The following is a 12019-nucleotide window of genomic DNA, read 5'->3' on the forward strand; positions in this document are numbered from 1 at the left end:
GGCCTTTCTATCAGGCCTGTGTGTGTTCACCAGAGGCTGGAGGGGCGCAGTACGAGCCCAGGCACTTTCTGAAGTCTTCTGGCAAAGCAGCGAGTCAGAGCCTCCCTGAGCTCACAGAGCTGTCTCAAAGATAACCAAGTTACCGTCTGCTGTTTCTGCATGTCCGTTTGATATGTTGGGATGGCTTCTGCTGTTATACGCCTGTAAAGATATAGCAAAGCAAGTTGGGTTTAAGATAAAACCTTTTCATATTTAAAAATGTGTCAGAAGAAAGTGTCTGTTTTGAGGGTAAAACTGGCCTGTTTAGCTGCCTTGAGTAGAGCTGCTGCCTCCTGTTTTCCAGTCTGCTGCACCATTTTATAAAAGATGCCACCTGGATCTTGAAGCAGGGTGTAAGGCTCGGCATAGGCATCGATTTTTCCTGCATCTAGAACCTGAAAATAAAAAACACATTTGTGATAACTGCTAAAAATGTTTTTTTCTTACCTGTGTGTACCTTTTAAAAGGATTTAAAAAAAAAAATGTCATGTTGTTTCAGGTTAGACTGTGATTGGCTGAAGGCACCTGATGCAAGCAGTTTCTCTGCAGGCAAGTTAAGTAAGAGCTGCTGCAATTTTGAAACTTGCACTGTGGCTTTGTGCCTTTAGGGGCATTTTTATTTTAAAGAGTAGCTTTATAGGGACAGTTCACCCCAAGAATCTAAAATACATATTTTTCCTCTTTCCATAAATCATAACCCAGTTACCCGAGATAACCCACAGACCTTGTTGTAAACAGTTTCACGTAGGATCTATTTTCTCTCTACACCTGCTGACTGGATCACTGTGCAGAGATCAGCGTACATCTGCTACTAGGAAATTAATGTTACAGCTCAGCCGAGGAGGACGCCATTAATATTAGCATCTTGGGCTGTCTCAAGCCTGAGCCTCATGTCTATGAGTAGATGCGCGCTTCCTTCTGTGCGGTGGCACAGTTGTTGGGTGTAGTTTGGTAGATAGAAAATAGTTCTTACATGAAGTTGCTTGCAACAAGGTCTGTTTGCCATGTGCTGATGTCAGTTTGACAACACACAAGTGGGATTAGGAAATGTTAACACTTGCACCATGCTACTGTTTTGTAAAAGGCAGCCAACTCTGAGGACAGAGCAACATCAAGTTAAAGGGAAACCAGGTGAGAGGGGAAAGTTTTGGGGTCAGTTTTCTCAGCACACTTTACGATGAGTTATCTGAGGTTTTTCAACAGATAATACAAAAAAGGGTACACAAGGGTACAGCACTTCTTTTTTTTGGTATGTAATACTGCAACTTTTTCGACATGGCCATTCACAGGATCAAACCCTGGTCTACACCCTGAAAGTCCTTAACCACTCATCCACCACATCTGTAGTTATTCAGCGATTTTATATTTATACCACGTCACCCGATTTTTCAACTTAGTATTCCATGAGTTGTTCAAATTTTGCCAACGTGCTACACCATGAGTTTTTTCGACACTTAATTTTCTCATGAAAGTATGACAAACTATGCTATGACTTTATTACAGATTTATAACAGATTTTAACACATTTACTGTAATTTAAAATGTTATACTACATCATGTGTCTTACTATCTATTATTGACTTTTGCACTCTAATCATTTTAAGACAATTTCCTTGTATGTGTAAACCAACATGGCAATCAGGCTCGCTCTGTGTACTCCGCCTTTCCACCTTGAGCCAAAAACAACTGGACCATTTATTACTAAGGCATGTTCAGCAGCTGTTCTTATACCACTCTGCCACTTTGATACTGCTGCTGAAAACACTGGTAAATTAACACGTTTGATGTGTCTTTTATTGTTCACATGTGAGTTTTATGTCACAGATCTTTGTAATCTATGAAGTTCCACGTTCAAGTTCAAACCCTGAACTGAAAAGTCAGCATTTTGTTCTGTGCGAAGAATTTATTTGGAAGTTGCTTGTAGTTCTGAGCTGTAGCTCAATGAAATAAACTGATGCTTCTCATGAACACAAGTAGAATGAAAGGATATTGTGTATGACACTGTTCATGGTTTACTGACTCAGTCCTTGTTAAGGGACTTGTTGACAAGCAGAAGTATCGAGTAGGGCCCGGCCGATTTATTGGCCGGCAGATTTAATCGGCCAATTATAGCCATTAGAGAATAATCGGCCAAAGGTTGGCCGATTGATGCCAATGTTAACGCTTATATTTTCATCACTAATAAAATGCAGAGAATATGTTGTTTTACTTAGAAATTATGTCCTTGTGTTACTTTTTGCACTATAACCTCTGTTAAATTGGCAATAATAAGAAGAACTCTGGTACTGTGAACATACATGTGAATGTTTTAATTCATATAGACTTTGCATGATTATTTTATTTCCCAGAGGTTTACTGCCTTTTTGCACATATTTTTGATTTATTTTGTGTTCAAATTGTTCGTATGCTGCTTGTTCCACACAATTTCTGATAAAAGTATTTGAAAATAGTAAAATGTTCTTCCTTCAATTTATATCTTTTTAACAAGTGTTTGAACTAATATTTAAGCCACCAAAAGCAGGTATTTCGGGGATTTTTAAATTGGAAAAACGTAAAAATTTAATCAGCTGATATATCGGTTATCGAATTTTTTTATTCCATAATATTGGCACCGGCCCCAAAAAATCCATATCGGTTGGGCCCTAGTATCTAGCAAGACCATTGTTTTACAGCAGCATATGAAATAATTTGTGTTAGATTCCAACTGGGGCTCAGTGATCACTGAACGCCTCATCTAAAGGTGCAAGAGAAAATCCTCAAGGAGGAGTCTTCAAGTGTCTCCAGCTCATTAGCTCAGTGAGATAGAGGACTTTTATGAAGTTCAGAGGATCAGAGTTCAATTCTCAGGTGAACAGTAAGTCTGTTTTGAAAGCCGATGTATGAAGAATTAAGTTAAGTTTTATGGAACACAAAGTGTTTCTAGACTAATAGCTCAGGCTGTTAGAGGACTGAATGGAAATCCAGAATGTGATGGTTCAGTCCTTATTGAGGCCAAGTGAAATGTAAAAGCTGCTGTTCAGAGGAGAGAGTGAAAGGCTTTGTGGAACACAGCAGATAGCTCAGTGGGTTAGAATACTGGTCTTGGTGCGGGAGACTGGGGTTCAAATCTGGTTAGGTTGATGATTTGATTCTTATCCAGGGCAGGTGAAATTTAAAGTCCAGTGCCCAAATGAAAAGGTTAAATACGCCCGGAGAAAAGGTATATGTATAAGCAGCAGCTTAGCTCAGTGGTTAAGGCTACTGTCCTTGTTGTGGGAAACTGGGATTCAGATCTGCTCGGTTTGATTCTTATCCAGGGCAGGTGAAATTTAAAGTCCAACGCCCAAATGAAAAGGTTAAATGCGCCCGGAGAAAAGGTGATACGTGTAGCAGCAGGATAGCTCATTGGGTAAGACTACTGGCCTTAGTGCGGGAGACTGGGGTTCACATCTGGTTAGGTTGATGGTTTGACTCTTATCCAGGGCAGGTGAAATTTAAAGTCCAACGCCCAAATGAAAAGGTTAAATGCGCCCGGAGAAAAGGTGATACGTGTAGCAGCAGGATAGCTCAGTGGGTAAGACTACTGGCCTTAGTGTGGGAGACTGGGGTTCACATCCAATGCTACCATATGCACGTCATCGCACGGCATGGGGGAGCCAGGACGCCGGTAAATAGTGGGGATGTCATCATCATCCCCACATTAATTAACATTATTTGGGTAATAAGGAAAGGTAGGGTAGACAGGAAGGGGGCTAGACTGGGTGATATGCCGAAAGGGGAAGAGCAAAAGTGCGGAATGACTATGCATGAAGGTGGCTAGGACTGGATAGTAGGAAGGACTGGGTAGTAGGAAGGACTGGGAGAAGGGAGGGTAGGTAGGTAGCCAGGAAGGTGGTGTACCTCTTTTTTTGAGAATTTAAATTAAGTCTCAAAAAATCTTGATTTTTGATAACTTAATTTAAATTCAAGTAACTTTTTTTTTTTTTTTTGATTAAGTAATTGATTAAAAGATAAGCAAGATTGTGCATATGGTAGCATTGGATCAAGATCCTGATTTTGATTCTCAAGTGATTAAGTTTAATAAAGATCCTGATTTTTACTTGATTAAAATCAATTACTTAATTAATCAAGATTTTCATTTTCATTGATTACTTTTCTTTCTTCTATATTTTCTTTCTACAAAAAGCAGTACAAATTAACCACCTTCCTACCCTTCCTTCCACCTACTCACCTTCCTGCCTACCTACCTTCTTTTCCTACCGAGCAAGCTACCTTCCCTTCCTCTTCTACTACCTACTCCCCAGTCCTAGCCACCTTTCGGCATACCCTACCTTTCCTATCACGCTGTTCTAGCCCCCTTCCTGTCCTTCCTGTCTACCCTACCTTTCCTTATTACCCAAATAATGTTAATTAATGTGGGGATGATGATGACATCCCCACTTTTTCCCGGCGTCCTGGCTCCCCCATGCCATGCGATGACGTGCATATGGTAGCATTGGATGTGAACCCCAGTCTCCCACACTAAGGCCAGTAGTCTTACCCACTGAGCTATCCTGCTGCTACACGTATCACCTTTTCTCCGGGCGCATTTAACCTTTTCATTTGGGCGTTGGACTTTAAATTTCACCTGCCCTGGATAAGAGTCAAACCATCAACCTAACCAGATTTGAACCCCAGTCTCCCACACTAAGGCCAGTAGTCTTACCCAATGAGCTATCCTGCTGCTACACGTATCACCTTTTCTCCGGGCGCATTTAACCTTTTCATTTGGGCGTTGGACTTTAAATTTCACCTGCCCTGGATAAGAATCAAACCGAGCAGATCTGAATCCCAGTTTCCCACAACAAGGACAGTAGCCTTAACCACTGAGCTAAGCTGCTGCTTATACATATACCTTTTCTCTGGGCGCATTTAACGTTTTCATTTGGGCATTGGACTTTAAAGTTCACCTGCACAGGATAAGAGTCAAACCATCAACCTAACCAGATTTGAACCCCAGTCTCCCACACTAAGGTCAGTAGTCTTACCCACTGAGCTATCCTGCTGCTACACGTATCACCTTTTCTCCGGGTGCATTTAACCTTTTCATTTGGGCGTTGGACTTTAAATTTCACCTGCCCTGGATAAGAATCAAACCGAGCAGATCTGAACCCCAGTCTCCCACAACAAGGACAGTAGCCTTAACCACTGAGCTAAGCTGCTGCTTATACATATACCTTTTCTCCGGGCGCATTTAACCTTTTCATTTGGGCATTGGACTTTAAATTTCACCTGCACAGGATAACAGTCAAACCATCAACCTGACCAGATTTGAACCCCAGTCTCCTGTGCCAAGGGTAGTAGCCTTAACCACTGAGTTAAGCTGCTGCCATAGAAAAACCTTTTCTCAGGGTGCATTTACCCTTTTCATTTGGGTGTTGGACTTGAAAATTCACCTGCCCTGGATAAGGATCAAACCATCAACCTCATGCTCTTCAAGCAGCTCTTTTTCAGCCTGAGCTATTCCACCTCACCCTTCCTCTGTGTTTCACAAAGCCTTTCACTCGCTCCTCTGAACGGCAGCTTTTAAAATTCACCGGACCAAACCAACACATTCTGGATTTCCAGCCAGTTCTCTCACAGCCTGGGCTATCAGTCCAGACACACTTAGTCTGTGTCCCATAAAACTTTTAACTTTCTCCTTCTGACATCAGCTTTCAAAACAGACTGATTGTTCACCTGAGAATTGAACTCTGATTCTCTAAACTTAAAACTAGTCTTCTATCTCCCTGACCTAATGAGCTAGAGACATTCTAAGACTCCTCCTTGAGGATTTTCTCTTAAACCATTAGACGAGGCGTTCGATGTTTATTGAGCCCCAATTGGAATAACACAAACTCTCATGTAGTCTGTGATTTATTTGATATAGGACACAATCCTTTCATTCTACTTGTGTTCATGAGAAGCATCAGTTTATTTCATTGAGCTACAGCTCAAAACTACAAGCGACTTCCAAATAAATTCCTTGTACAAGAACAAAATGCTGACTTTTCAGTTCAGGGTTTGTCCACATCTGTCAGTGTAGTATGCCATTAAAAAAGTCACTGAATGTTTTTTCAATTTTGATGTTTAGTTTTAAATTGTACAAACAAAGTTGTTGATACCTTGACATACAATTTCTACTAGAAATATATTGTGGATATATTGAATTGTCTTTCTGACGAGTGAGAATGCAGTCAGTGAGCACAAGGCCACTGCTCACTACACTCAGGAGTTAATAACAAAGAAACAGCTCCAGCGCATCACTCTCCCCAAAAGCATCAGCCTCTCACTTCTAATCTATTAGTGTACTGATAAAACAGAGACAAGATAACATGTTCATAAGTGAGCTGCAGAGGGGCGATAGGTGTGAGCGAGGCAGACTCTTTCCCCCTGCTTCCAATCTTTATGCTAAACTAACCTACTCGCGGCTCTAGTTCCATATTTAATGCACAGATATGATGAGTCGTATCAATAGCCCCTTTTCTTTTATCAGTTACCTGAAATTTTGAAAAACCTCAGCGCGCTTCCACTGAAATTACCCAGGGAAAAAATTTTCCCTCAACCACAAACTTACCCTGAAAAAAGTACCTTGTAGGGGCGTAGGACTTTTCAGATTACCCGGAATTCTTGAGGGGTGGGGCTGTGTGCCAAAGAACGCTGATTGGTGGAACACACACTTGCAGCGTTCCGCACTTCCTGGCACGGCAGCCGCTGCAAACTTTATTTCATTTCAACAAGCTCCACTTTGTTTGTGTTTTGATTTAGGATGGGTACCGAAACCTGGTACTAAATTAGCCCCGAGGCTAAATGATCAAAGACCGTAGTATTGATAAGTGCTGACGGTATCGGTTCTTTTGTGCCGGCGCTGAACTCCTCCACATACACACACGCCTCCACGACACGGTAACCGGTGAACAGCCGAGCGGCCGCATTTGAAACAAAGTGAAGATAACTGAAAAATGACTTGAGTTGACGGCAACTACACTCATTACTGTAAGTGACATTAAACCTTAGCAAGTAAGAACCCAATACATGTGTTCAGCAAGCATGAACATGTAAACATCTAGACAGCAATATTCATTATGCTCCGTCCACAGTCTCTCATCCACCAACACTAACGTTATGTCTTACACAAGGACAGCACGCTAGTTCGGCTGATAGCGAATTGTTACCAATACAAATGACAGCTGTCTGTATGTAGACTAACTTAGATTGACACTTGACTTAAAATATTTTTAATCTTAGCTGCTGGCTGAGACATGCAGCCCAAACTGTACCAGCACTAATGTTGCCATGTTACCAGCCAATAAGCTGGCGGAGCCAAATACAGGACGCACACCGAATCATCTACGTCATCACGCTAATTTGAATAAATCTTCCAAAACTTTGTGGTGTGGTGAAAAAGCAAACCACACAGATTACCAGGAATGAAGTGTTCCTAAAGTTCCTGGAAACGTTGGTGGAAAAGGAGCTAATCTTGCAGCAGCTATTATCTTCTCTGCTTGTAGGTGGTGACAACTGCTGCCATTTTCCTAGACACCATTTAAAGGTATGAATGTAGACAGGGCAGAAAATAAAAACCATTATATAGTTAGGTACAGTCTGAGGGGTTGAATCTGACACTCAGCTGTCAGTTTATTACTAGGTTCACCTCATTTAACCTTAAGCAGTCTAATACACCTGTCTTGAATAAATATGACCTTACATGGAAGTAGGGATGTCAACGGTTTCCCACCAGTGGCACATACCCCACAGAGAACGCTTTCTAGAATCTGTAAGAGGACTCACCAGTATCCTGTCGCTGTCTATGATGGTGTTCAGACGATGAGCGATGGTCAGCACGGTGCACTCACTGAACTTTTCCCGTATGGTTTTCTGGATCAGTTCATCTGTCCTGCAGACAGACACAGTACACACATTAAAGAAATGCATTTTACCACCTGAGCCACAAATAAAACGAATAAAATCTTTGATAAGAAAACAACACCTGTGTTAGCATGATGTGTTTGGAACTGCTGCAGTAGGAATTTGAAACTGTTCTCTCAATGTTTTGAAACATTTTATCATTATCAGATGAAACATACCTCCCTTTTCTTACAGGGATTTCATTAAATTAAAGCTTTGAAGACAAACTTAGAGCTTTTTCTGCTCTGATCTTAAACATTTCCCTGAGTGTCTCCAAAGCGTTCACACTGGGGACACACTGAGAACACAAGTATCTGAACGATGACATAAGAAGCAAGTATGTCATGAGGTCCACTATGTATTATTTTACTTTCTCGCAAATAAAAACCCTATGAAGAGGGGAAAAAAACAGTACTACCACACAAATTTTTCACTCTTTCCAATGATTGCCAAAGAGGTGAGCTGTGTCAGCAGTACCTGGGGTCCACATTAGCAGTGGCTTCATCGATGACGAGGATGCGGTTCTTCCTCAGGATGGCTCTGGCCAGACACACCAGCTGCCTCTGGCCCACGCTGAAGTTGGAGCCTGACTCAGCTAAAACTGTCTCCAACTTCCCAGGCAGCTCCTCTATCACAGACTTCAGCTGCACCTGTGGGGAACACAGAGTGAGTGTTTGTCTGAGGCACGCAACAACAGGAGCAAGAAAGTCAACTCTTTGGCTGGCTTGCACCAACAAGAAATGATTTTCATCTAAGATTAGTTATAATCAGAGTTTACCAAGACTAGGTTTAAAGTAAACTAATAAAAAAACAACTCATAGCATGTGGAAAAAAGTTTAAACAAGTCATGGTATAGTATGCAAATAAAACTTACAGTATAGTAAGGCGTTAAAAGTTGAAGAAGTGGTAGTAAAGTATGCTGGGAAAAAAAAGTTAAGTATGTATGTATGTAAATTCATGGTACAGTATAATTTAAATAAGTCATAGTATGGTAAGCAAAAAAAGTTTGCTATGTTGTAATAATTTAAAGAAGTCAGCATAGTATGTTGAAATAAAATTAAAGTCATATAGTATGTATAAAAAATTCAAGAAGTCACAGTATACAATGTGTGACAGCCCTCTTGCCTTCCTGCTTGGGCTGTCCTTTCCTCTTAAGGAGAGAAGCAGGGAGCACATCACTAATTAACTCACGTCTAAGTTTTAAGTTTATACTGGATCACATTTCAAATTGGAGTTAATGTTTCAGTGTGACAGAAGTAAATTAACCTAGGTTTGGAGACGTTTAAAAAGCTTTAAATTTAAGTTTAGTGCAGCTAAATTTAAAATTAAACAAGGATTTAATCTTGGTTGGTGCACCAGCCTTAGAGTGTGCTACTAACCTCCTCCAGAGCCTTCCACAGGTCTTCATCAGTGTGCTGATTGAAAGGGTCCAAGTTCTTCCTCATGGCGCCTGTAAACAGCACCGGGTCCTGGAAAAAAACATTGAGTCAGCTGACTTAACTGCACCCAAGTCTCAGAGATCACACCTCTCCTCTGACCGGTAAGCAGGCCATCACTGCAAGAAAGTGCCACCAGCTCTGAGTTAAGGACTTGGACCTGGGGTCTCCTACAATATGTGATTTAACACTAAAAGAAAATAGGACCCAGCCCGGCCAATTACAACACACCCTCAGATACTGCACCAAAGTCCTTTACACCCCACATCTCACAATACAGACAGATGACTCTGTTCCGAGTATACAGATTCAGTCTCCTCACTGTCAAAATCATAAAATGAGCCCATCGCTGGTCTTGTGCTCTCTGCATGTATCGTTTAAACACACACCAAGTGGTGGTCAGCTGATGTGTACCTGAGGGATGATGGACATCCTCTGGCGCAGGTCGTGGAGGCCGATCTCAGACGTCACCACGCCGTCGATATAGATCTTCCCCTGAGGCTCTGCCAGGCGGAAGAGAGCTGAGACCAGAGAGCTTTTCCCAGCACCTGTTCTTCCCACAATACCAACCTGACACACAGGACAGAAGAATCAAACATGTCAGTTCACATTTAATGTGATGTGAAATGAACAGTATTCAGGCCTCTGAAGATGTCTGACCTTCTCTTTGGGTTGGAACATTGCTTTCAGGTTCTGCAGCACCAGTGGTCCGTCGCTGCTGTAGGAGAAGCTGACCCTGTCGAAGGTCACCAGGCCTTTGCTGGGCCAGTCGGGAGGAGGGCGCTTCTGGGTTTCCCAGGGTGCTTCACTCTCCAGCTCAGTGTACTCCACCACCCTCTCCACTGATGTCATCTGAAGACAGTGGAGATGCAGGTGACTTACAGACATGACAGACAAAAAAATCAAAGCACCAAATGTGAATAACGACTTCACAAATAACATTTTTGAATATTTGGACCCCAAAGCCATGAGATGTGTACTGCAAAGGGCAACTCACCTACACCTAAAAATTGCAGATACAGTCACTAAAAATACAAGTTGTAAATGAAGTCACAGACAAACCAAACATCTTACCATGTTCTCCACCTCTGCACTCTGCCTGACACCCCACTGGAACATTCCCATCAGTGTGACGGAGTAGCTCAGAGCCAGACCAACAGAGCCGGCGTCCAGCTCTAACAGAACCAGGAAAGACATTTCATGTTCTTTTGCAACAGTGGACACTCGTTCTTATAAAGGAACTGTATGCAACATTCAGAGCATTAATATAGCAGCCATTTGCTATGTAAAGATATGGTGGAGTATAGTGGAGATGAAGGCATGCTTCCTTTTGTATTCCAAGCTTCTCAGTTCTTTGTCGCGGTAGATGGTCCGGCCACATGTGCATGTGAAGAGCTGAGAGTGTGTCCCACTGGCTAGCTAATGAGTGCCGCTCTGCACTGCACTTTTTTGGCGTTTACTGCTAATATTGGTACGCGGTTGTCGCAGAAGTGTAGCACCCACTGTGTGGTTCCCTTCAGGGTAATAGTGTTTGCTCTGTCAGGGCAGTTGCTGTTGCAAGCGCTGTTAGCTGCTAACAGCCAGCTCAGCCAACTCCATGAGAGCTGTGTGCAGACAATCCCTTCCCAAACTCTGAGTCAAACATACGCTCTAAATGTCACATACAGCTCATTTAACACATTAACACAAACATCACTGTCTAGGATTTAAACATTTCTGATTCTGAGAGTGGTACAAAGTCAGAGTTTATCTTAAAAGATCACAAGTCATCTTTACGGTCTCTGAGCAGCAGGCAGCCAAAGGTGGTGACGGTAACAAAGATGGAACAGATGCCGTCAAGGCGGACAGCAAACCAGCGAGAAGTGGTCAGGAACAGAAACCAGGCCTCTGTTCATGACAAAGAAATATGTTATTTTCATTGGAGCGACACAGCTAAAGCTTCATACTGATGAGCAGTGACTCGGAGGCTGAGGGGAACCTGAGTGCAGGTCCTGATGAGCATCGAAGGCTTTCTGGAACCTCTCCTCTGCTCCAAAGGCTCGGATCGTCCACAGGCCCTGAAGAGATGATGACAGGTGGGAAAACACTGGACTCCGAGCTGCGGGAGGGATGAAAAAAACAAATGAATTTCAACTCACTAATATACAGCACAGACACATACACGATATGGGCATTGTCGCTCGTTTTAACAAATCTTACACGTGCCCAGCCTAAAACTGACGGTGAAACACACAGTGGGAAACTCACTGGTGGACTCGAGGCGTTTGATGTCTCTGGAGGTCTGCAGGAAATAGCGACGTAGGTAGAGAAAGACAAGGAGGAGGGGGACCACGGGAATTAGGATCCAGGGGATTATAGACACTGCCACAGCGATCACCCCGAGAATCTGCAGGAACACCTGCTCAGAGACACAAAAAAACCACAAAAAATACTTCACATCTAAAATCTGCTTGTTAACTGATCACTGTGTGACATACATGCTGAATTGTTATGTTCAACTGATCAACCCTCTGATAAATGCTGCTTTAGTGTTCATACATCTGACCTGACATAAAAACAGGAGAGAGAATGAACTAGTGATTGTAATGATGCCGTTTGAGGTTACGTGTTGTAATCTATATTCAGTCATTTGATTCTTC

General features: G+C 42.3%; 1 protein-coding gene across 1 annotated transcript in view; it reads right to left on the reverse strand.

Annotated features, from left to right (window-relative positions):
* Positions 1-63: 63 nt before the first annotated feature.
* Positions 64-12019, reverse strand: part of abcc4 (ATP-binding cassette, sub-family C (CFTR/MRP), member 4) — a 39939-nt gene continuing 27983 nt past the window's right edge. The window contains exons 21-31 of the mRNA XM_049569731.1: positions 11628-11778; positions 11359-11478; positions 11157-11267; positions 10455-10555; positions 10041-10232; positions 9795-9950; positions 9324-9413; positions 8422-8594; positions 7828-7933; positions 300-434; positions 64-201 (exon numbers count right to left, since the gene is read on the reverse strand). Of these exons, the coding sequence (XP_049425688.1) occupies positions 112-201; positions 300-434; positions 7828-7933; positions 8422-8594; positions 9324-9413; positions 9795-9950; positions 10041-10232; positions 10455-10555; positions 11157-11267; positions 11359-11478; positions 11628-11778 (1425 nt within the window). The 3' untranslated portion in view covers positions 64-111. The remainder of the gene's footprint in view (positions 202-299; positions 435-7827; positions 7934-8421; positions 8595-9323; positions 9414-9794; positions 9951-10040; positions 10233-10454; positions 10556-11156; positions 11268-11358; positions 11479-11627; positions 11779-12019) is intronic.

The sequence above is a fragment of the Epinephelus fuscoguttatus genome, linkage group LG24 (genome assembly GCF_011397635.1).
Source record: "Epinephelus fuscoguttatus linkage group LG24, E.fuscoguttatus.final_Chr_v1".
Taxonomy (NCBI): Eukaryota; Metazoa; Chordata; class Actinopteri; order Perciformes; family Serranidae; genus Epinephelus; species Epinephelus fuscoguttatus.